This window comes from Chamaea fasciata, unplaced genomic scaffold, assembly GCF_029207755.1.
Source record: "Chamaea fasciata isolate MVZ Bird 193981 ecotype frontalis unplaced genomic scaffold, bChaFas1.0.hap1 SCAF_8, whole genome shotgun sequence".
NCBI lineage: Eukaryota > Metazoa > Chordata > Aves > Passeriformes > Sylviidae > Chamaea > Chamaea fasciata.
The window spans coordinates 17714391-17739997 of record NW_027094093.1 but is presented as its reverse complement, the minus strand read 5'-3'; the positions used below and the strand labels follow the sequence as shown (position 1 = coordinate 17739997).

The 25607-nt window shown below is 37.9% G+C and overlaps 1 protein-coding gene across 1 annotated transcript in view; it reads right to left on the bottom strand.

The window, feature by feature from the left end:
- The window catches only part of CHN1 (chimerin 1), a 94887-nt gene that overhangs the window by 56086 nt on the left and 13194 nt on the right, over positions 1-25607 (bottom strand). Inside the window, exons 3-6 of the mRNA XM_066189897.1 lie at positions 17025-17063; positions 13750-13805; positions 6387-6418; positions 5405-5518 (exon numbers count right to left, since the gene is read on the bottom strand). Coding sequence (XP_066045994.1) covers positions 5405-5518; positions 6387-6418; positions 13750-13805; positions 17025-17063 — 241 coding nt within the window. The remainder of the gene's footprint in view (positions 1-5404; positions 5519-6386; positions 6419-13749; positions 13806-17024; positions 17064-25607) is intronic.

Sequence of the window (25607 nt, the reverse complement as noted above, 5' to 3'; positions counted from 1 at the left end):
ATTTTACATAGGGAAAGAAACTTTTTACATGAAAGATTATTTAAATAGAGGGCCAATTGTTTTACCTGGAGCAGAAAAAGCAAGCTCCAGAATTTATAACCACCTTTTCCCCTGCTTTTTTTTCAGTTAGCAACCAAGGAGTATTGCATGAATATTTTAGAAAGAAATTCTAAAACTGAATTCAACCCTTGCTACTGCCAATCACTTCACTTGCAAATCAGGTAAAAAAAAAATACACAGAAAGATTTGCAAAGTTTAGTCTTTAAAATAGTCTTTATAATTTTTTCCTACCAACTAGCATGATGTCAGAATACTGTTACCATGGTTAAAGTGAAGAGATGCAGTTAGCTACTATTTTCCTGGGCTCCTGACTACTTATAGTTCAGCTGTAGATGCAGGATAAACTATGATCAGATTTTGATACATTCATAATTCGAAAAACATAATCCAGCTATTATCGAGTAGAAAGTAGTTTCAAACAATTCTTCTTTCCCCAATTGCTCACCCATGTCCCAGTGTGTACAATGAGGCTTTTCAGCAGAATGCAGATCAACAGTTTTGATCTCTGAATTTAAGAAGCCTTTTGCAAATGTTAAATTCTACATGTGTAAATAATCCCACAGCAATCCACACGTGTTCTGGAACAGCACTGCACTTGTGTCCCGAAAGAGCCCACTGAAAATAAACAGCATCCAGCTACCAAAGCAGTCATTCTCTGAAACTCACAATGTTCGTTTGCAGCATTATGCTCTAATAGCCTACCAATTAAGTCTCCTTTTAAAATGCCAATGGCTAGTTTCTTAAAAAATTTCATAATTCAGGGATTGAGAATGTATGTGTGAATTTGCACAATACGTGTAGTTGCTTGACTAAAATAAAGATTACTAATTTTCTGACATTCATTTCACCTGAAGAATTCTTTCCTGGTGCTACATAATCTTAAATGTGCCCAAACCCCCAAACATAAAGAAAACATGAGTCATAATCATGGCTCACATTATTACCTTTTTTTTTTTTTTTTTTAAATCATGCTGCAGAACCTTATTTCAATTCATTCTCAGTATCACAACAATAGAATTTGCAGGAAGGGAAACCATGGTAACCAATTAAATGTGCTACAGCAGCTATCTGCTCAAAAGAACATGCAGTACCATCACACTTCAACGCCTACCACTAGTACACTCTCTACCCATTTCCTCTTTATCCTCATCCTAATTATTAAACAAGCTCTTCACCACAAAAGGCTACATTGCAAGCCACGTCTATTGTTACTGTCATTTGCTATAGGTCTTAACATTAAGCAATATACTACTCTTTTGCCAAATTTAAAAGCAGATCTAATAACTCCAGAAGTGAATTAGGAATTTTCATGCTTTTAATCTGTTTGGAATATTGAAGTAACATTACAATGTATTTTATCTATTTTTATTCTAACAGAGACTTGCTGATATGTAAGGACACAGATATAGATCTACAAGACTTTTCTCATGTTAGTAATTTTTTTAAATCTCTATATTGCTAAACATTTTCAGGGGCATTCTCTGACTGATTAATTAATTAGTAAAGACTGGTGAATGCATTCATGATTAAGTACAGGCATTAAATATAGTAGGGTGCTGATTTGCTGTCCCCAGTTGTGTTTATGCTTCAACCTCCTTTACATGGTATCTGAGCTGACACAATTTTACAGGCTTTCTTGGGCTCTGAACATCAATTTTATTTGAAGGACAGCTCTGAATATTTAGTCAAACTTCTATACTTAAAACACTTACATTATCATTTTCTTTTTCTTAAAGAACATACTTCTACCTCTGTTACAAATTCTGAAAAACTTGTTTTCTGAAAAAAACCCACCATCTTTCATTTCAAATTTAGATTTAAAGAGTAGTCTGCCTTTAAAAAAGTCATGATGCAAATTGCACAATAATGGATGAAAGTAGACAAAAATAGCTCATCATAAGACTATCAAAATGCAGCTTGTTATATAAGTGGAAAGCAGATTTTACAGTAACTCAATAGAAACTTTAAAAACTGGAAAGTTTTTTTGGGTAAGAGTCACTTTCCCTACCTTACTAAGAAAAAATATTAAAAAACTTGACTTTGAACTCAATTAACTATTCCACAGTATTGCACTAAGAACAGCTGACGGCCTTGCTTAAGCTTGCAAAAAGTATTATTTTTCCTGTCCTATATTTGGTCATTTAAGTGGTGCTAGGCTTTGTCTGCAGCTGTAGCAGCTCAGGAAGAAGGTCTTTAGATCTACTAAAGCTAGTTCCATAAATGCACCACAGCCTAATGCTTCACAGTGGTCAAAAACTCATTTAGAAGGGTTTAGAGAGTAAAGAACTAAAACACATGGTGCAGTTCAGGAACTGCAGGATGTGCAGTCCTGGCTAATATGGACACTGGGACTTTGGACATCAGCTACAATAGTTGGTGGAATCAAATGTAACACTGAAAGTGTTCCATGATGATTTGAGGAATCGTCTGGCTTGAGTCCTCAGGACAAATCACAATTAGCTTGTTCCTCTCCATTTCAGAAAAGATGACTGGAAACATTTCATTACAGAGACATCATACCTTGCCACAGGAAGGGATATGATCCTGTTTCACTAAACTGCTCTTCACGACTGGATGCACTGGGTTTTTCAGGATTCCCAGGCACGCTGACACAAACACAGGAAGAAGACATCTCCCAGAGCTGGACGTGCTGGGCCGTGTGTCTCACTGAATTGCCTGCCTCCCCAGCAGAACCATCGGCAGCTACAAGCCAGGAAACAAACCTGTCTCAGTCTCAACATCAGCTGCTCCTACCCAGAGCAACCACAAGACTTTTATGTCTCGATGAACTGGGATTTCATGATGCAATCGCACTCCATAGGCAGTTTCCAACTTGCCCTAATCAGAATTGACAGACTGTCAAAGACTGACACATCAGACAACAAACAGTGAGAGAGATTGAGTAGATGCACAGAAATACAGAGGGAGCCAAGTATTTATGCCAAGAGTTGATAGTACCTTCAATAATCTAAATGTTACTCAACTTTTTTCCATTTTTTAACCAAAATGTGCCTGAAAACCAATCAGAAAATAAGGATGTTTCATTTTATGTTTTGTCATTATGTTATTGCAGAATTAGAGCACCTCCAGAGAATTGTTGGGTTAACTTCAAAAAATTCTTGGAATCTGTTCTGTGTCTGTTTTTTAATGTAACAGCTGACCAAGTTTTCTTTCCTCCCACACCATCTAAGGGGTAAAACAAAGGTAAAGAAGGAAAAGCAAAAATCATACTGAAGTCATCCGAAAGTTAACATGACTGCTTCAGAGACAGAGTGGCACTTAAACCTAGTATGAAAATACCAAATTGGTTCATACAGCTAGAAGAGAAAGGGTAAAATCAGTGACTCTGAACTCAATCAAAGCCTTCTGTTGAACTTGGAGAAGTTTTGCTCATACATACCATCCTACTGACAAGCTCCGTTTTTGGCCATGGAAATTACGTTCTTAAATTCCTACTGGGATTATCTAAACTGCAGACAGGGCTATCTTTGCCATCTGGCAGTGTAGTGACCCAAACACAAGTGATGCTCTCAAAAAATGATAGAACTGCATAAAGTCATCATGGCAACCACAGCAAACTTCTCACAGTCAGGATGCACAGAGAGACTGCAGAAAGGACCTAGTCTTTAAGAGAGCCGACAATGTCAGAAACACGGTCAGTGGGAATTTTGGCTAATTTTAATTAATATTCTGCATTTATTATTCCAGGGAGAGGAAAAATAAAAACTGAGCCAAACTCCCCCTCCAGTCAGTGGAAACAGACTCCTGCTACACTGCCTAGTAGTGATAAAAAAGAAATCCTAGTGGTAAAATTCTAAATGTGTGGAAGACAGAGCACCACAGTTCACAGAGTCCCACCTAAGGTATGAGAGTTAACACCCTCATTCATACACTTTCGAGGCCAACAGCAAGACAACAGAGCATTTTCTGCTGTGGGAAGGAGAGCAGCCACCTAGACCCACTGCCCTTGATACACAAGTCATTTAGCACTTAAACATAATGAAACAGCTGCAAGATGCTGCAGTTTCAGTTTCTGATGTGCTTTCCCAAACACTGAATTTTGTCAAAATAAATCAATGATTACAACTTTGCTATCATTTGAAACCTTTTCCCAAACTGATCACTAACAACTATCCATTCTTTTCTCTATTTGGTATAAAAGTGATCTTACTGTTTTCAAAGGGGTTTTCCAGTGTGAAAGAGATACCACCAAACCTAGGGAAAAAAAAGCTATCTTTTGACTTGCTGGCCTGGAGGTGCGTTTGAAAAACAACCTGTAGCAATACATCCTACAAGATGCTCAACAGCTTCACCTTAGTCTATAGGCCCTGTGCCTTCTGCACCACTGGAAGCAGGGGGTGGGAGTTCTGCCTTCAAGCCAGGCGTTACAACTGGTTTCTTTTTAGCTTTTAAAGAATATTGCAAGAGCAGAAGATGATGAAATTGAGTATTATTTTAGTAAGAAATACCAAATTTACACTGTTAATGGAAGTTAGTGTAAATGTTAATGTTTCTCTTTGAAATCTTATTGCTACAGAAACAAATATCCTATGAAAATATACACTTTTTCTTCCCTGAAAAATGAATTAATCACAACCTATTATTTCAAGACACTGTTATTCTAATTATCATCTTATTTTAGCCATATATAACTTTCAGTAACTGCATCTTCTTCCATGTTTTTCTATCCCACTTCGATTTACAACATCGTTAATAATCACCATCTTCCATCTGAGTACTTAGGTGTATAGGCCAAAATAACCTCCAGTATCTGAAAAGGAATTAAGCTATTTAATACTTACAACTATTTTTTATTTGAGTTTTTTATTTATAACTGACCACTTGCCAGAACTTTGCAGAATGAAGAAGTAGATCTGCAAACACTGTTAGCTAACAGGTGTTCAGACAAAAAAGGCCTCCTTTTGATCTGTTGCCATCCTGTGGAGAGACTAGAGAGAACGAAGTGTTCTTCGGCAGCAGCTGCCTAGCCAGTACATGGCAGACAAGTCAGGGGAACTCAGAAGATGCCTTTTATATCTTGATCACCTGCTCTCCCAACATCTGCATGGGACCACATCTGTACCATAGTGGGAGAAGGGCAAAATGAAGACCCACCAGCAAAACCACAATTGCTGTTATCCTGATGGCACAAACAATAAGGAACATCAGCACTTCAAAAAGGGGCAGTGAAGGTTAAAGATACCAGATCTATAACTAGGGTAAAAAAGTATAATAATTTAAAAAAATTAAAAGAAGCATAAAGAATTTTATGTTCTGAAGTCAGCAATAGAGTAAAATCTTCTGAATATTTTATAAATTTAAAAATGAAATATTAATTACTGACCTTAATGCCAAAGTATAGGTTCCAGGTTGCCTTTGGCTTTCACGAATGAGATAGCTTCCCTCTGCAACACTTAATAATTGGTCAGCTTCCTCCCTTGAGATCATCCCATGGAATCTAAGGAACAAAAATGGTTTTGAAACACATGCCTCTTCTCTTTTAAATCACCTTTTGGTCTTCCTTTAAAAAGCACCAACAATAGTAATTAAAAAAGAAACAAACATAAAAATGATTGATTTGCAGGAATCTACAGTTTAAATTAACTTCCCTTTCTGCCTGTATTTGAAGTTACTTTAAATGGTTTAGAAAAGCTTCTAGGAATGAATATCTATGAAACAAGTACATTGTTTTTAAATCTGCATCTATCAATGTAATATATAGAAATAAATCTGGTTTTTCCTGCTGGCTTCACATGTTTTGTGCTAGTGGCATGCAATCAAATATTTTAAAGCATTTGAGGATATTTTATGCAATCCCTGAGATTTTAGCAAGTTGCCGTAATCTCAGTAATTGCTGATATAATAACACAGCAATGCTACACATCTTTTGCCAAAATAAACATACGTAAGATCTGCTTTGTGCCTCCACACTAAATCTAACCATTAGCAACCTGAAACAGAAGACATATAGACTGAACATATATTGCATTTAGGAACCAGATATCTTTCTTTTCCTGAACAGAAACACCTTTTTTGCAAAGTCAACTGGAGAGGGAGATAGAAAAATACAATCCCTTGAAAGTACAGAAACGTATGTATGTTTTTCTCACTTAAAGTAGCACTCAGTGATATCCATCAGAAATTGTAGCTGTAATTTTAGGCAGACAAAAGTGATGGCACTGTAATAATGATCTGATGGTGAGACACACTGCTGTAAAACATGCAGAAGAAACAAAGAACACAGAGTGAACACCTGACACCTTTTCTGTAACTATTATTAACCAATATGTCAGGATAAACCACTTACAGAGATGTTTGTTACTTACTCTCTTCCATAATATTTGGGTCTGTTCTCTACCTAGAAGAAACAACAGAAATTGTAATGTTTCATAACAAGAGAAGCTATACAGTAAGTGGACTATCTACAATATAGCATTAAAACCAGAAAGGGATATAATGTGAAAGTGCAGGCAAAAATAATCTACAACAGAATTTCTCCTGTGATTAGAACATAGGGAAACCAAAGGGAGACCTTCAGAAAACATTGCACTCGTGAATGGCTTAAAATGGAGTGAGAAAGGATGAGCCACTTGGACCATGTCATCCTCAGGACTCTGCATATACAAACTGATGGCATTAAATATTGCTTTTATGAAGTGCCAGAAAGGGGAAATGACTTTGCATTTCATGCATGCAAGTGCACCATATCATATTGTTGAGTGCACCAATACAGTGAAACATCTCTAAAACTCTTAAATTTACAGGTTACCTTCCATCTCAGAGCTGTTGGGGTCCCTGCTGAAATAAAGCCACTACTATTATAGCCCCTCAGAGAGAAGGCAAATGGTTGAGTGAATCACCAAGTGCCTAAGTCTTGCACTTCTTGACTTCATTAAACTGTGTGATCTGCAGTACCACCTAAAAGACTTCAAAAGCAGGTGTGCATGTGCTGTGTAGTGTAACTCCACCTTGTCTGTGCTCCAGAGACCTTAGTAAATGCACACAACACGCAGGGGTGTCAGGGTACAAGTTGCCTGATAATTATTTTAGATGAAGTAATGCATCTTCATTTGGCCAGGAAGTTTAGAACCAAGTGAGGAATAGCAGATCTCACAGAAAGCAGCTAATAATCTAAACCATCAGGTTATTCTTTCTTGCTAAATTTAAAGGGGGAAACTTGTTGGGGAGTAAAAGTCAACAGTTATACAACCTGAACTACAAAAGTATAAAACAATCCAGCTATGCTGAAACACAGAATGCCACTTTAGTTTCTTTTTTCCATCTTTTCAACAAAAAGCCTATTTATATTAGCACTTCTCTCCATTTTTTTTTTCAGTGGAGTATAAAGATTTCAGATATCCAAAACAACAAAAAACAACATACATCCTGATGTACAGTCCAATAACAATTTGACATTCCCAGCAAATAAGAAGCTATTGTAATGATTCATCACTTTGGAAAAAATGTACCATTACTGGAAAGATTTATCATGTTCTAAAATATTTCCTTTTCCTTTATAACAGCAAACAAGAGTTGACTGGTGTGATAGCTGTTTTCAAAGGGCCTGAAGAGACTGGATCATTTCAAAAAAGAAGAAAGATTTTTTTTTTTTAATACAGGCTATTTCTTCAATAAGAAGATAGCAACATAAACAGAAAATATGAAAGCATTTTATTGTTGTTGTTACAGAAAGTTGCAAAAATTCTTAACTAAAACCCTTAAGCCAAGACACTAGTTTAGGGGAGTTGTTAGAAGAAGAATCCTGTCATGAATAAGATTTTGTTGTCTGTCTAGTGAGATTTTATATTTATCTCAGTGAATTTATAAGACAGAACTAAAAAATTTATATGAGCAAAAGCATTCCTTTTCAGAAATGGCTTAGTAACTTGACAGGGCATCTTCAAAGTACTTGCAAATCCTAAGAAAATTTATAATATAGTCTGCAAACATTTGAAAATGTGAACGGGCAGATGACTGGAACAAAACATCTGAAAAAACCTCCACAGAAATTCCAGACATTTGTAGCTAGGCTTGCAGTTCATTTTGGTGGATGGTGAATTAAAAAGGAAAATAACTACTTCTGTTAACACTGTCTCTACTGATCAGTTTTACCAACTTGTGATAACTTCAGTATAAATGTGGATGTGCAACATTTTTGCTTACATAAGACTCAGTGCAGCTGGAACCTCAATTCATGGAGTTTTATTGCCTGTTTATTTGTGTTTTGGAGTTTTTTTAAATCACTTTTTGCATTTATGATAATATTAGGGGGGTTTGGCATCTATAATGACATACATTAAGACTTTAAGAAAATTCCATCAGATCTCAGTAGGGGCCTTCCAATTCACTCAGAACGACTGGGCTCCATAAACAGTGCAGTTTGTGTGCACTGAGAAAACCACACAGCCTCCCTATAAGCCAAATTTACCATGTGAGTAAACAATGTTCTCAAGCTTCTATAAAGCTTCTGACAGGTGTTGTTACACCAACTGTACCCCTTGCAACTTAGACACAGTGTTTATTTTTATCCTTAACTGCACTGGAACCAGAAGCAACGTGCAGCTTTCTTGGTCTTTTGCGTTTCCTTGGACTCCAAAAAGTTCCTGCCAGACTGTATTCTACAAAATTAATTCTACAAATGACAATGACAGGCACCCACGGAGCCTCCCTTTGCACATGAGCACTGAAAGCCAAAAGAGTTCAGTTCAGAAGCTCTATTAGTCTAACTTTCACAGTCTACCATCCATAAGTTAAGAAGACAAAACCAAAACATCTGGACTGGAACTAAAACCACCTAAGAAAGGAAATACACTTTAAAATAAGATGATAGCAAGAAATCCATCCTACTAGCTAAAGCTGATAGCTGAAAAGACAGTGTAACTATCCTCAGCAGAATTTTTTCCTGATTTGGCAGTATTTTTGAAGCAAAGCATTGCTGAGTGTAAGGAAGGGCAGCCATAGCTGTTTCTTTTCTTTTGCATTCAGCAAAGATCAGTCGAATGCTGCCTTTTGACTTCTCAGGATTTTTACTTTTGGGAAAAAATTCCTACTGCTGTTTACTGGGGAAGATTTTAAAAATTGCTTCTAACTTGGAAAAGAAAATGGGGGTGGGAGGGTGGAAAGGCATGAGATATTTGTTTTCAATGTGTTTATCTCCATACCACTGATGCAGAGGCCACGGGAAAAAATTAAGGTCTCCTCCCTATGACCAAGGAACACAAAGATCAACAAGATATCTACCATTGCTTAATTTATCATTTTTTCAAACTGAGGTGTGAAGGCATTGAAACCAAATTTTTGAATAGACAAATCAGACAGATTTGGAAAGCATGTTATAGTAGACATTCCTTTGGAAAAGAGCTTAGCTATCATGAAATTTGGAAAGTCATCCTGGTCAAATATCATGCAGATAAAGCCACCTTTACAAACAGCTCTAACAAGGATGTGTATTATACATGTCCATCCATTCTGTCTGTCCTTCTTTACTATTTTCACAATACTACACAGAGATGCTGTTTAACAGGATTGTTAACTATTAGCACTGAATTAGGATGAAGCCTGCTAAAAGGACAGAAAAAGCCAGTGATTTTAATTATCTCCATATTATGTATTTTTTCATATAGTCACTTTAAATTGTTCATGGAATGCTTTCATGTATCAATCAAGGCTGCCCTAAATATGCCTATGCATGCACACATGTATATAAGATTATATGCACAACAAATACAAATTTCACGGAGGAAATACAGTATTAATTGGACAAAAAACATTATCATTTGCATGCAAGCCTCATGAAGAAGCCAAATAACTGAGAATGTATGGAATCATCAATTTTAACCTCATGGAGTATTAAAAGACTTGGCTCCGCTGCACCTTCACAATAAAAAATCCCAAATGAATGCAATGCTCTTTTTACTTCAGCGTCTCTCCACTGATCTGTGTGTTACTCTGATATGAAACTGGTGTAGCAGAGCAGAAACTTGAATTCTTTGTATTTGAGAACCATTTCAAGTTAAGTAGGTCATTCTGTTGAATACACCTCCCAGTATCAGCATTTGTACAATGTGTGCCTTTGCACATGAAGTAAAGGATTGAGGATTTTTTATGGTATGATTTCCAATTATTCTTTAACAAGTGCTTTTTCCCCTAATCATCACTCCTTTTGTCAACAAGTGGATTACAATAAGGCAAGAAGAGCAATTTATGTGCTAATACCTCACCAAATTACATATTGTTCATTCCCACTGACCTCTTTGATGTTGTCAGGACCAAAATTCTCTTCCTAATATTTATGAATTTGTTTATACAGCTGAATAATTCAACCACTTAGGAAAAGATTCTGCTCCCCACTGACTCATGCATGGCTGCTAATAGAAACCCAGCTGAGAAAGAACAGATCACAAACCTCAACACAAGCAGGAGAGGCTGAGACCAGAGAGAAAGGTTAACAAGTCACTGCTCGCTGAATACATTTTCACTTCAAATCAGCTCAGCTGCATAAATTGTTCAACACTTATAATGAAAAACTGTTATCTGCATTATAAAGAATTAATGCAGAAATAGGAAAATGCACAATGATAATGTACATCTTCAATTTTACTTTTATTAGTTAAAAGTAAGCTTCCAATAATTTTTTTAAAAAGAAACTAATTATTCAATGATAAAATGTGTATTTAATATGCTCTGTTCTGCAGCTAAATACCTGACTGATTCTTTCCTGGTTTTGTTTACTTCTATTCTCACTGGTTTCTAAATCTGCAGCTTTTATTTCTCAGTTTCTACAACAATGTTCATGGCGCAGACACAGGTTTAATCTGCAGAGTTCAAGGAGCTATTTTAAAACACAAAATGTCACATTTTTTTGTTCACTCTGACACAGGGATAGTTTTAAACTTACCTAAAGTTTGTCATATGTCATAATCTTGCTTTAGAATAAATTCATAGAAATAAGACATTACAGATGCTGATGTGCTTCATTTCTTTCTCCACTGGTGACAGGACTTAGCTGTGTTTTGATTGTTTGTGATAGTTTTGCAAATCCCCCATTGACTGTAACAGGCTAGAGGCCACCACTCACCAGTAGTAAATTTTCCTTTGTAAACCAGTCCAACATTTTAATTCATTATCTCTATTAGAGCTAATAAAATTTTCCAATTAACAGAATTTAAATTCAGTGAAAATGAGGATGATAAAGTTATAGCAGTCAGTGTGATTTGTATTTGAAGAAGATTTACACAGATGCTTTTATATTTGGCTGGTAAGTTTCTTGCTCTACTCCAAAAAGAGGACAATCTGTATCTGATCAATAGCTGAACAATTTCCATCACCAGAGAGGTAGGAAAATTTTTAATTTTTAAACACTGAATACACATTTATGTCTCTGCTTATTTGACTGGATTCACAGTATTCAAAGAAATACTATGATGTATTATAAAATTTGCTTGTGAGTACTTATCACACAGCACAAAAGACCCCCAAGCCCTTCTCTGCATCCAAACTAGCCTGGGATATAATGCCAATACATCTTACTGAATATCCCAGACTCCTTTATCAGTTTACAATTTCTCCCTGACTACAGAGTACATATACTTTGTGCAGTCAAATAATTACAAAATAATGACAATTGTCATGTTAAACATTGTATGATTTCCTTAACTGTGCTGGTACTTTCAATTATGGCTTGGTTTGGTTTTTTTCATTTCTTTGTTTTTTTTTTTCTTTTAAAGAAATCAAAATATATACCGAAAAATGAAGGTTCTAATGTGGGAATTAAAACAATCACAAATTAGATCCTCAAAGCATATAACTGAAGAAACAAAAATTTTCACCCATCACCACAAATCAGGCAACTTTATGAGCATTACACTGTAAGTCTGTCACTATGGGAGTAAACAACAGCAAGATTCAGAAATAAGGCTCAGAAAGTAAAAGGCTCCAGTGATTGTACAGGCATAATGTCAGCACCTCAAGGAACAGTGTTAGAGGGCTACCAAAAATCTCTTCAAGGTTTTACAATATGCCTGTATACACGCAACCACACACATATACCACCTCTTCCACCTTTTTTAGAAATACTTCTGAGGTGAGGAAGGAAAAAGCAACTGTCCAACAGCACTTTACAACAATAAGCACAATCCATTGGAGGCAGGGAATAAAATACTTTCTTATCCAGGTGAGCACTCTGAATCGTTAGCCTGTATTGTAATACTAAGCTTTTACAAGACTTCAGATACTTTGTATATTAATGTAAAGAAAAAATGTACCATAGAGAACGCTCAAAATAGAACAGAATCTTCTTAACAATGTTTCAATGGGAATAAAAAATGGGAAAAACTTCTATTTTTTTCACAGCCTGGATCTTACCTTCTGTAGCTATCTTTCCTTCAAATCTCCATCCAACCTTATTTGATGTACCTAAGACACACCTGCACAACAATTTAAACCAGAATACCTCGGCTTGGATGCTCATAAACAGTAGAAATCCTTGTCAAAACAAACCTTTTGGTTATAATTCTTGTAAAATTCATGTATTGTTCTTTCCCATAGCTACATCTTGCTTAAGTGCAGTAAGTTACAGCTATACCTTTTTTAGAAATATCAAATTAACAGAGGAAAATGAGTGCTTCCATTAAATGCAGTACTTCACTTTTGTTAAATGTCTGATTTTATTTTGAAAATTGACTGGTTACTTCATAGAATCATAGTTGGACTTTTGAAAAAAATTACAGAGAACTGCCTGTTTAATTCTGTCAAATATTTCTCCTTGTGATCTAAATTATAAGCTATTAATGTACCTTCTGGAGAGCGCTACATCCTTCTGTATTTAATGCTACATCGAAGCAACCAGCATATCTCAAAGATTAATTTTCTTTCTCTTAGCACATGATAAAAACACTCAAGTTTTATTGCAGCAATGTAATAACTTCCAGTTATTCAGTAAGAGTTGTGTTTTGTAATACTGCCTAACTATTCAGCATTTTTGCAATTGAAATCAATGCTTCCCAGGTTCTTCCGTGAAGGTGCAAGATAGATGTAGTTATGACCAAACCTTGCTGGCACCAATGCTTGGTGTCAGGTAAACCCTCGAGCACCACAGCCCTGGAGAGGCACTGCTCTGCTGAATGGCAGCTCAGGGCACAGCAGCAATGTGGGATCTACCGCAACAGCTGATCCCATGAGCAGGTGCTTCGGTACCACCGCTTATCAATGGGATCCCATTGTCACCACTTCAGTCCATAACATCTGTGGCTCTGCATAGCTTAGTTCCTGCTAATAATGAGTCTTAAGTATTATGACTCAAACACCAGCACCAGGGGAGGTTTTGGTCTTCCCTCTGCTGATTTATTTCACACATCTAGCAGTGATGTCTGTATGAACAGGTGCATAGTTCCACTGTACAGCTCTGCTCTTGCTTCTGTCAATTTCTGATGAGAAAAGGAAGAGAAAAGGTATGTTTCCTTGGATCTAAGAATCAAAAAGTAGTAAATGATTCTCAGTAAACGATGATACACATCAAGATGCTTTAAATTCCATTTTTAGAACAAATGGATTCCCAAGTACCAGTGCCCCAAGGCTACTCACTCCAATCACAGCACAAAGTGTCCCAAAGAACCACTCTTTGGGCTGGACACAATTAAGTACAGTAATGGAATTACTGGACTGGATAAAACTGAACGGCGTGGTACCTACCTCACAAGTGCAGGTTATTCTTCTAGGATGGGGAGCTTCCTGTTGCAACTGATACACTGGGAGAAGGCAGAAGTTAAATTCTAATTAATGCAAAATCATTGTATAAGTTAGGAATTTTAACATTAAACATTGAGGTTTAAAAAAAGAAGACTTTCTGCAAAGTTTAACTCAAGACTACCAAGGATACAGAAATTTACTAAGAAGTGGTCAGAAAAAAAGAATGTTGCAGGCCAAAAAGGGATATTGGTTTTCTTTACAACAAATTGATCAAGTAATATGGAATAACTAGGTGAGATCAGACAAGTTTCCAACAAACACATCAGAAAAAGAATCATAATAAATGCAAACTAAAGCTCATTATATGTCAAATCAGGCTGCTGTCAGACTTCCTTCAGCAAGCAGAAGGAGACCAATCCTACTATGCTGGGCATACACCCAGTCACCTGCAGTATGTCAAGACTTTACAGGAATCACTCAGAACCGTGCACTGTCACACCCTTTGCCTTTGCCACTACTCAGTGAGGACCCTCCTGAAGAAAGAGAAGGATGGCCTTTCTTTCTTTCTCTTTAGATGTGCAGATCTAAAGACATAACAAGTTGAGTAGTAGAGTAAAACAGCTGAGGTCCAAATTATGACATAATTTACTTACATTTATATCTTCCCTCCTCCTTTTTCTCTATTTTTAAAATAAGCTTCATCAAGCCAGAACAGATCTTAGCACCCAGCTATAAATCTAATGCTACTAGTATGTGCAGACTTCCTAGTATAATACCAAAGGAATGACTTTCAACTTCTGTCAACACTAAGTTAGTATTTCAATAGTACAGTAGAAATGGCAAATGGACATTTGGAATTGTAATCTTTTAAAATTAAATTATATTTCAATCATTAGGAATACCAAGGTCTACACTGTGCTATCACCTTCTTTACATAATAAGACCATACATTAATTTAACCAATACAATTTGACTGCATTACGATTCTCATTTGATCCCAAGTCTTTTCCACTGGCAAATGCTGTATTTATGTGTCAACCTACATGGGAATGGAGAAAATGGCAAGATGCCCAATGATCATTAAATCATAAGATAAACTGGAAAAAAAAAAATCTTTGTTCCAAATAAAAAAACCTAATGGTTTTTCCTGTTGCTACTAAAATCAGTCATTTCCATGCTGGGCTGGTACTACAAAAATGATTTTTGCAAATGATGAAGAACAGCACACTGGTGTATAAAAGTGCAATTATAATTTTAGGCATAGCATGAACATTTATATTGCCAGCACATAGATTCCCTAGCTTCTATTGTAAAAGCTGTATTTGTTGGCACTGGACCTTGTCCATATCTGATTCTGAGAACTGCAGAGCCAAGTTCAAAGGAAAAAAAAATAAAATGAAAGAGCAAGTTAATATTTTTCTGAATTCCACAAAAGAGCAGTGGAGACCCCCAATCAGCATGCTCCACCGAAACTGGCTGAAAACTGTTTCCCACCTTGCTTCAAGCCAGGCTGAAAAGATTTTCTGAAAGGAAATTCTTTTTCACCAGTGGCAATACCTTTCTCCTCTTCCAGTAAGAAGCACAGCAGGCTGACTAGCTAAGTTACAAAACAGGATTCTTATCCCTCCTCCTCTAACTGACATATGCAATTCAAACTGTTCAACATCAGTTTCCTTGCTGTAATTATTGCCAGGGAAGTCAAACAACACATTCCTCTTTGTCTGTCATGAGAGAGAAATCTAATCAAGCCTCGGGATTCAGACCTTACTTCTGAACCATGGGAAGTTTCACCATAGCAGGCAAACCATGATATTGGAGGAGAGTAGGTGCACACAAACCATACATGCAAACCATGTTGGAGAGTGGGTGCAAACACATCTGCACATGCCCAGGCTTTCAGCTTCTGTCAAGCTGCCAATAAAGATCTGGTATTAGAGAGGTTCAACCCCCCTGCTATAGATTATGGCATGGAATAAGCTGAACAAGGAAGCAGGGTTCCCTGAGTTCACAGAAGGTACAGAGCTGAAAAAAATAATCAAATCTGCCCTCTTGCAGTTGCTCTCTTTCTAATCCTGGTTCTCACTTAGCCTTTAATTCCACACCTCTGATTAAAAAGTCTCCCAGAGCAGGATAGAAACCTTTTAAAGTAACTACATTTTCTCAAGCGCTAAATCTCCTCAACCTTTAGAGAGCAAACATTTTCACAATGTGAAATGTTGCTTGAGCAAAACCCTTTATCCAGGCTGACGACACCAAGCCGAATATATACAAAGTAATGCAAATGTTAGTCTGACATCCCTAAACCGTTAAGTGTGTTACGCACACAAACATTCTGTTTTCAAAATCTGCTTTTCACAGAAGACTTTTCTTTCTTGCTGTGGTTCCTCGAGTCTCAAAACATCTCATATCTTGGCTTTTCTATCTGCAAAGAACTAGAATTTATAGGTGAGCCACTGTGGGAAGCTACGATGCTCTTTTACATTTTTCTCTTGTTCTCTTCCATGTCCCTAAAACTCCATTTGCACAGTCAAATAAGAGGTCAGTGCTTTACATGGAATTGTTTTGCATTTAAAAATGGCTGTTTGCTTTTTTTGTGGGTTTGGTTTGGGTTTGGCTTTTTTGAAATGAAAACAGCAAGTTGTGAAGTTCCCAAGAGAGTGGCACTCTGATCTCAGGGCAGCCTTGCACACCTCACCAGGGCAGTCTGCAAGGCCAGCTTCCCCTGGGCTAGGGCACACACACACCAAGAACTGCAGAGCACGGGCAGGCTGGTAACAAACCAGGCCATTCTAGTAAGGGCTTCAATAAAATGGATTGATTTGTCATACCAGGCCAAATAAATGCCCTTGCTTTATTACATCAGCAAATTCCTGAAGAAAACTATTTATTTTGAGTTTTCTTAACCAGCTCAAGCTCAGCTCTAGTGATGCAAGGCACTAGGTCACAGGAGCCCTAGAAGTTTGCAAGGATACCAATTTTAAGGCATGAATGGAATTTATGTAAGCCCTGGTCTAGGCAGACAAACCACTACAAGCAAGACCAAGCAGGAGTGGGCCAATTCACATTAATAAGGGGCAGAGAACCTACTCCACTAAATAATCTATGCTCACTTGTCCTTAGGGGTAGTTCAACTGCACCTATCTCTAAACAGAAGTGAACCCCTTTGATGCTTCTTAAACTCACATTCCCACGTAAAGAAAAATGAGTATTTTAAAGCATTCAACTGAAACTTTTTCAGCTCCAACTTGGAAAAAAACCCAAAATGCTGAGATACTTACAGTAAGATTTCCAAACAGGTGGTCTGTATTCATCAGTATCTGAAAGAAAACAAAAAATCTTAATGTTGCATAGAAAACATTCTAACACAGAAGAAACCTGCAGAAGCACTTGCAGAATTATTAGGATAATATTGCCCCTAGTTTTGAACTCACTTTTTACTACCATAGAACAACTTGTTAAAATTTCCCTCTTTTTACCTAAACTAAAAATGTGAAAAGGTATTTTCTTTATCCAGCTAGAATAAAAACTATAGGAACAAATATGAAAAACAGCAAACATGCAGATCAGAAGCCAGCATACTGTGAGGAGGAAGGAGAATGTATATTATTTTACTAAGTATATATCTTTAAGTTCCATTTTCAACTACGCCAGAAAGACTTTTTTAATCTCAGGTTACATTCCAATAAATGAGTTTCCATCCAATTTATTCCTGCCATTAGCTTTTTCTTCTTCTGGATGGCAATTAACAACTCTTAAAATAAAATTAGAGTATGCAAGGATGGTGAAATAATTTGGAAAAAAGAAAGGGGTTTTTTCATACAGAGTACTAGTTCTTTTTGGAAGCAGTGAGTATTTATTAAAAGTATCAATGTATTTCTACTCCAAGGTTTTAATTATCAAATAAAATAAAATAAAAAATAAAATCCCAATGTCTTCTTAGTTCTGTCATCCTTATGGCTTGTTTTACAACTGATCTGACATTTTGAGCTCAGGACTGTGCTGCAAACTTTGACTCTGATCCACTGTTTTACTGCTGTGACCAGCTTCAGTTCTGATGCCACAAGTCACCAAGGCTTTCAGCAAGATGCTGTGCTTATCTGCCTTGGAGTTGGTGAGAATTATTCCATTCTCATTACACCGTGGGGTCACAAGCTGAGCCACCCCCACAGCCAGCCCTGCTGTCTGAAGCCACTTCTGACCGCAGCCTTCAGGCCTGAGTTCTGTTTGCAATCATCGGCTCACTGCAACTACCTGCTGCATCCAACAAAGTACAAAATTCTAGTTTTTATTATAAGGTTACATAAAGATCAAGCAATCTGGGAACCTGTTGCTTGAATTTTGGCCTGAGTGGCATCTCCACTTGAGAGTCCTTAAGGCCTGCAAAACTGAGCCTGAAGCTGAGATTTTGCTTTGCCTCCTCTTAGACTAAACAATCTGTCTTCTTCAGATCGTTGCTGTATTCCACCTTTCACACATACTCATGTCAAAAATCTCTAAACTAGAGCTTAGTGGAAGGAGATATTTTCCAGTTTAACTGGCATAGACTTTCTTTGCCAGACCCTCCCAGAACACTCCCTGCCCTGACTACACTGTAATTTTATTCCATTTTTTACCCCATATTTTAGCTCTACGCATGAAGAGGGTGCAGTCCTTGCAGACCACCTTGGTGGCAGTGGGTTTTAAAAATATGATTTTCTTATTAAGGCAGCACTCAGTTTAACTGCCATTCCCCTGAATATGATGGGGTTTGATCTTTGCAAGGTCCTGCAGATGCTCTACCACATCCTGCAGATCAGCAAGAACACCTTGAATCTGCTCCACTGTGGTAGTAAAAGCAAATCAGCAGCAACAGATGCAGCCAGGGTTATTCATTCCTACTTTGATACCTTTAATTAAGGCAGTGCAAGTGGATTCATTCCAGAAGCATTGTAACATGATCCCTTAGCAATGCAATGTCGCATGGAAAGGGGGCAAAATTTGAAAGTAAAAATAATGGCTTTAGTCCCAGAAGACAATTCTTACCCCACCACCTGAATTTACTTTTGATATACTCTGGGTTTTGGCAATATGTGCACTAGTTGAGTTCACAAATAAATAATTTAAGTAAAGGACAACATGCACAGTATTTTTAAAATATGAGCTGACTGTTATGAATATACAAACACCTTGGCAGTCTAACCTATACTTGCTCACATCCAAGCCATGCAATTGTTACAGCTAAGGGCATTGTGGTTATAAAACTAAAAAGTGACAATATTTGTGCCAAACAAAAAAACTCAAACCTTGTTAAAGTTAGCCAAAAACAGCAGTTACTTTCATACAAGAAATACCTAACATTCAGAAATGGGAAGGAATGATTTATGTTCTGCAGCTGTGCAGAAGGATTTTGTTAGGAAAAAAAAATCTGTCGGTGAGCTTTATTGCTTTTACAGTGTGAGAATACCCTCCGGCCATCCCACACGAGGTAATGAAAAAACAAAAGGTCATTTCTATTGTGATTTTTTTAAAAAAAGTGTAGTAGCGAACACAAGCACAATGAAACAGTGAAGCAGAGGGTTTGTTTCTGAGCAAGAATGTTTCTATTACTAAAACTATCCTACTATACAAAGATGTAATAGAGCAAGCATAAACACCAGCCCTATCTATTAGTTACCTGTTTTTAAAGGTTATCAGATGTGGTCTCATTTAATACATCAAAAGTATTTAGAAATTCATTATTAGGAAAAGGGTTTGATTTTCAGAGAGAACAAGCTTCCATGTATGGCATCTCCAATTAGGTATCTGAAAACCACTAACAGGCATGATAACAAACCCACAGAAAATGTGGAATCCAAAATACATTTTCTCACTAATGCTGCAGCACTTTCTAATTAACGCAATAAACTCCACACTGTCAGTTCTCAGATTTTTTTCACAGTAACTCAGCTCTGCTAAATGTTTCCAGGATAAAATAATTTTCTACAAGCTGTGCATCAGGTTCTATCTTAACTGTATTTTCTGCCCTGAGATGCAATTCAACTTAAAGCTACTCTTCTCCAAAGGCCTAGAGCATTACAGAAAACATAAATACATAAGCTGATGCTATCAGCTCTGTCCAGATGCGATCCTACCAGCACTGGTGAGATTTTTACCAGTATGAAGGCACTCCCAACAGCAAGGACATTTCAAATCAGAGACACTGTCCAAGTACATAAATTGCAATTTCAAACTGAGACTAGTTTCAAGCTGACAGATACTTTCCCTCAGAATCAGCTGGGCTACAAACACAGTGCAGATGATATGTACTTAAAAACCACACAGATTTTCCATAAGGCAAATTTACCACGTAGGACAGTAAACACTTTTCTTCAGCTTTCTGTAAAGCTTCTGACACGTGGTGTTACACCAACTTTACTCTGAGCAACTCAGACATAGTGTTTGTTCTTACTTTGGCAGTTTGTACAAGCAATATTTAATGCCATCAGTTCATATATGTAGAATCCTGAGGATGATATGATCCAAATAGCTCATCCTTTCTCATTTGGTTTCATTCAGAGGTACAATGTTTCCTGAAGATCTACCTTTAGTTTCCTTATATTCTAATCACAGGAGAAATTCTGGACACTCAGCACTTGCCTGTCATCATCTTCTTTACTCACAACATACTCCTGTCTTTTCCAGGACTTTGTCTTCCCCTAGCCTTAGCAATCTCAACCTGCATGCCAGACCTCTCCCCTCATCCTTGAGCAATGCTTTAGTTTGCTTCCCAATGTTGTCTTGTTATGACTCACCTATCCATCCCACTCTGTCTGCTCAGCATCTCATTATCAAGCCACCTTGTCTCATCTCATATCTACTCCAAGGTTCCTTACTATTTGCTTAAATGCAGAGAAAACAGAGTGGGAAAACCCAGGAGAGCCCGATAGGCAGCTTCTGGCAACAGTCAGAAATGTCACAGTGGGCAGATGCATTGCTCTCTGGGTCCAGAACGCCCTCCTTTGAGCACACCAATTCACCAAAAACAAGGAAACCATGCTTCTTGAGCATGAATCACCTGCAATTAAGAACTGAAAACAGACTGACCATCAGAAATACTCACTACTCACATGGCAGAAATGGGCTTCTGCCAATACACAGGCATACAGCCATTTGAAAGCTCATATACAGACGCAAACACTAGGAGAACATCTCAGATTTTCCATAAACACAAATGTGACTAATTGTGACATTACAATGTAGCATTTCCCTACATTATTTTGCTTCTTTCTTACCCACTCCTGTTTTATTCACTATATAAATTTGGACAACTGCAGTACTTTCAGAGTGTACATTTTAACTGCAGATATGAAAACTGTTACTATTGCCTCAAACTGTTTAGAGTGCTTGTCTTTGTGTATTCCTTTTAAAGAAAGAATAAAAATGTTTACCTCTGCTTGAAATGGCTGTTTCTCTCCGCACTGGAGATCAGCCAGTTCAAGGGTAGAGGAGCAGCAGCAGCTTAACTCTGCATAACCCCATAATGCAATGTAGGACTTACAGAGAGATTTCCTGCAGAGAATTCAGTTTTAGTTTTATTTTACTGGATGGCAGTACCTGCACCTTGGTCTTTTCTAACATCAGTGATTAATGGTGTCTGGGAGGAAATATTCATCTATCTGCTGAGACAGCAGCTCTTACCCCAACCTTTGGTTTTATTTGATAATGTCTCTGTCGAATACATGTGAGGCCTCAGGTGGAGAACTTTGTGGAAGAGGCCAGTTTTCAGCCATGTGGACAAAATACCAACATGATCAGGAGAAAAAAAAATCTGATTTCATGTTCTGAACTGGTCTAGGACCAAAGAATAGTGTAAGTCACAAACATGAAAAGATGCAAGAAAGCATAAACATTCTTCCATAAACTACAGCTAGGCATTAACCAGAAAGTGTGTGTTGTAAGATGCTAATCTTGCTTTGTTTGGCAGCAGCATGTGTCAAAAATTAATTCCTGGAGGGACTCACAACAAGCCCAGTGGATGTGGCCATTTGCTGACCCATACAACAGATTCCTTTTTCTGCCTGAAAAGCAACTTCTAGAAAATTCCTCTCCAGCCCCTAGATCTTCCTTATTAGCACCTTCTCTATGCCCAAAGGATGCATATAAAAGAAAATCACTTGACTTAGAGAAACAAATCCATAACTCATTTGCTGGTGAGATTCTCAAGCCACAAAAAACAGCACATTTGAACAGAAAATGTCATTTGATCTCTGTTTTTCAGAGTATAAGTGCCAACAGCATTTCAGAAACTAAGCTCAAGCCATCACAAAATGTTTTCAGCAGCAGTGAAGGCTTTTACACACCAAAATAAAACTCAAACAGCACTGAGTTAATTGAAGGATGAATACAACCACTGCCCTAGGCAGCAGCACTAAAACAGATGGGCTACAACTCCGTGGTTTCAGGGTAAATATGAGAAGCTGATCCTTGGCTGCAGCAGCACTGGAAGCATTTTGCAGAAGTCCCTGTGTAGCTGGCAGCAGGAGGGGATGATGATGACAGGCAGCTTCTGGAGAGGGGCAGCAGGGTGGAGGGTGCAGATAACACCAATCCGTCCCTGTCCATAGCATGTGTAGTGAAGAAGTAAGGAGCACACCCCAAACATCCTTCATTGCTCCTACACAAGACCTTAGGATGCATCTTTCTTTGCACAAAGACTCTTTCCACCCCTCTGCTATCAGGAGCAGTAAGTTAGACAACAATCTGTAATGGGGTGGTGGGCAAGAGCAGGACCCTGAGGCAAAGAGCAAGTGTCACATGCGTGGCTGCTGCCCATTACATGAGGAAAGCAACCCAGCCTACCCTGGCTTCAGGGTGCCACACACAGCGGCCAAAGGCTGCAGAGAGCTGCACTTCAGTCAGTATCAATAAACAAGACAGGAAGCTGTGGTCAGGCTTTCTTACCTGGCAAGAAAGGTTTTCTTAGAAACAAATACTTTTTCAGCACTTAAGTCCTTCACATGAATACAAAAAAGGAAATGATCCTCCGGCTCAATCTGTCCTGCCTTCACCTTCCCAAAGCAACAGGGCAACAAACTATTTCTGACCAAAATATCTTGCATGGGCTTACAGCACACTTTTAAAGATCTGACATGCAATGTTTTGGAATAGTCCTCTTCTCTTAAACCAAACCTCTTATACTGTTATTTTGCCAAAAAAAAGCTGAGGTTTAGAAGTCACTGAACAAATAATATTAACCCAAATGTAATGTTGCTCTAATAGTGACTTCAAACAAAGACATTAATGACAAGAACCTGATGGCACATATGGCCTGGGGCCACGTGGAAAAAACGCTTAGGGTTTCACAACTGAGGCATCACAGAATTTCCTTTGTTTATGAAGATCCCCACAGGGCTGAGAACACCCCAGGCAATAAGCACCACATTTCTGTATGTCACTCAGCAATAATGACTGATACTTCTACAATGTTACTGAGTCTTTGATGCTTCTTTAATGTTATCTTTGGCACACAATTTCCTTTGAATTAAGAAAAAGAAAAATACTTTGAAAACTTTTAGACATATCAAGGCTCTTCCTAAGACACCAATCCTGTAAGGAGCTTCAGTGCAAAGTCTCCACACAAACCACCATCTATATTCTCCACCTTCTCCAGGCAGGGAAAAGACATCAGCAGGCATCCAGTTCAACATGCTGGCAGGTGTCAGAGCTCAGCATGCACCTCAGTGGTGTGCAGACAGCTAACCCTTCCAGCAGAGCATCCCCTGCTCTGAGCCCACCATGCTGCCGATACAACCCACCGCAGTGGGCAGCTGGAGTGAGGCAGCTGCTAAATGCCAACTAAATCCCAACAAACTGCCTCTAGGTCCAAAAAGGAGCTTTTGCCAGCTGAGGTGGTTTGTCTCCTGCCAGGGGATGGCAATTTGCCGGCAGAGGTCACAGGCATCCAGCTCAAGCACATCCAGCTGCTCCCAGGCCAGCCCTGGGAAAGCTGTCACACAGGAAAGGTACTCCACCGCTAAAGCCATCCGCACACAGGGATGTGCCCAAGCTTGTGGGTAGAGGTGACAGTCACCAGTGACAACTCTTCTTATAACAAAGTTTTACTCCTTTACCTTGCCCTTTGGCACAGGTAGCTACACTTCTCGAAGCCCATAATTCAAGTGCACATGGTCATCTTTGGATTTTTAAAATTAAGTGATGTTTGAGTTATCTAAGCAAGAAAACAGTGCAATGTATTTTCTACTCTTTTTCAGAGGCATCCCCATCTGGGAGGAGAACAAGAGTAAAATACAATCTAAGGGAAAGATACAAACCAAATAATGAAAGCATCCCTTCAGTTGCAAGATGGCACTATATCACACACACTGTGCCCCAGGAATTTTTAATTGGACAAAACTTATTTTTATTTTCTCTTTCATCCTCTCATGCTTTTGCTTTTACCACTCCAAAAAAAGTACAATTAGGTTTCTAATTATTAGTGGAGAAAAAATGATTAAGAGAAAGTCAGTGTGAACAAAGCCCCAGAAAGCTGCAAGGGCTAATGGCATTTCTGTGATGTGACCAAGGGGGAGACAAGAAAGCACACTCAGCATAAGTGAAGAGGCCTAAAGAAGGGCATGCTCAACTTTAGTGTTGAGGGGGAAAGAAAAAAAGAAAAAACAGATCACGCTGCCATCCTGTTTCTACAAACATCTGATCTGGCAACAATAAATTCCATGGGAATGCTTCTAATGGGGTTGAATGAGAGACCCACTGAAAACAGCCAGAGTTCAATGCCTTTTATGAGCAGGTCTTCTATTACTGCCTCGTTATGAATGATGGGAAATTTTAAGAAGTAATATGTTGCTCCTCACAAGCACTGCTGTGAGGAGAAATGAACTCATCCTCTAAGTGATTAGACCAGGTTGCAAATCATTAATTTCTAGATTTTCATTTAACTAAAGCAAAGGAAGCAAGCACTCATTTTTCCTCCTCTTTGCCAGATAAAACACTGGCATATGACTGCATAAGTAATGAAAAATAATTTTTTTTAAAACCCTTTACAGCAAAAAAAATTAAATTTTAAGGTGAAATTTTCACATATGCAATGGTGACAAGTAAAACATAGCTGGTTTTCTCCCTCTCTTGACAATAGTTTAATGGAGAGGTGGGGAAACACCCCATGAAAGCACAGGTAGCTTACTGTTTAGGGTAAGTTTCAAAACATCTAGTATTATTTCTTAGTGCTGCTGAAAGTATAAAAATTTGGCTCTCAGAGAGGTAAAAAGATGAAAAGTGCCACCTTGTGGGCATTTAATAAAAACAGAATTTAATGTCGCTTTCTGTTTCCAGGGGGCTCAGTCTCCAGACAACAGACTGCTGCTGATTTTCAGTATTCCTGGGAACACCACCTTTGCTCTCTAAGAAAAGACAGACACGATGGGAATTGTCTCCTGACGTGGCTCTGCAGGTCAGCTGCACGTAAAAAAAGAGAGTCAGGCCAAAGGCTGTCTTATAACCCTCTGATTTATATCACCACATGTATCCTGAAATGTCTAATTTACACAGTAAACGACTTCCAACTAAAGATGTCAAAATCAAATATGCCTCTCTAATGCGTCTATTTAAAAGAAAAACAGCCTCTTTTTTTTTTTTTTTTTTAATTCATTTTGACAAAACTGACCGTGTCTGACTGCAGCCCTGAAGAGATGGATCAGTAAGTTTGGCAGTTTCCCATCCTCCCTATGAATTATTTGAAAGGTCTATTGCAGACTAATTTTGCAAGGTCAAAATTTTCAGAAATAGGCCTTTATTGGATGAATTGCCTCTTTTAGATTTAACAGGAAATTTTTCCAATTATCTTTTAGATAAGTACAGCAAATTCTTGTTCACTGTAAATTCAGAGT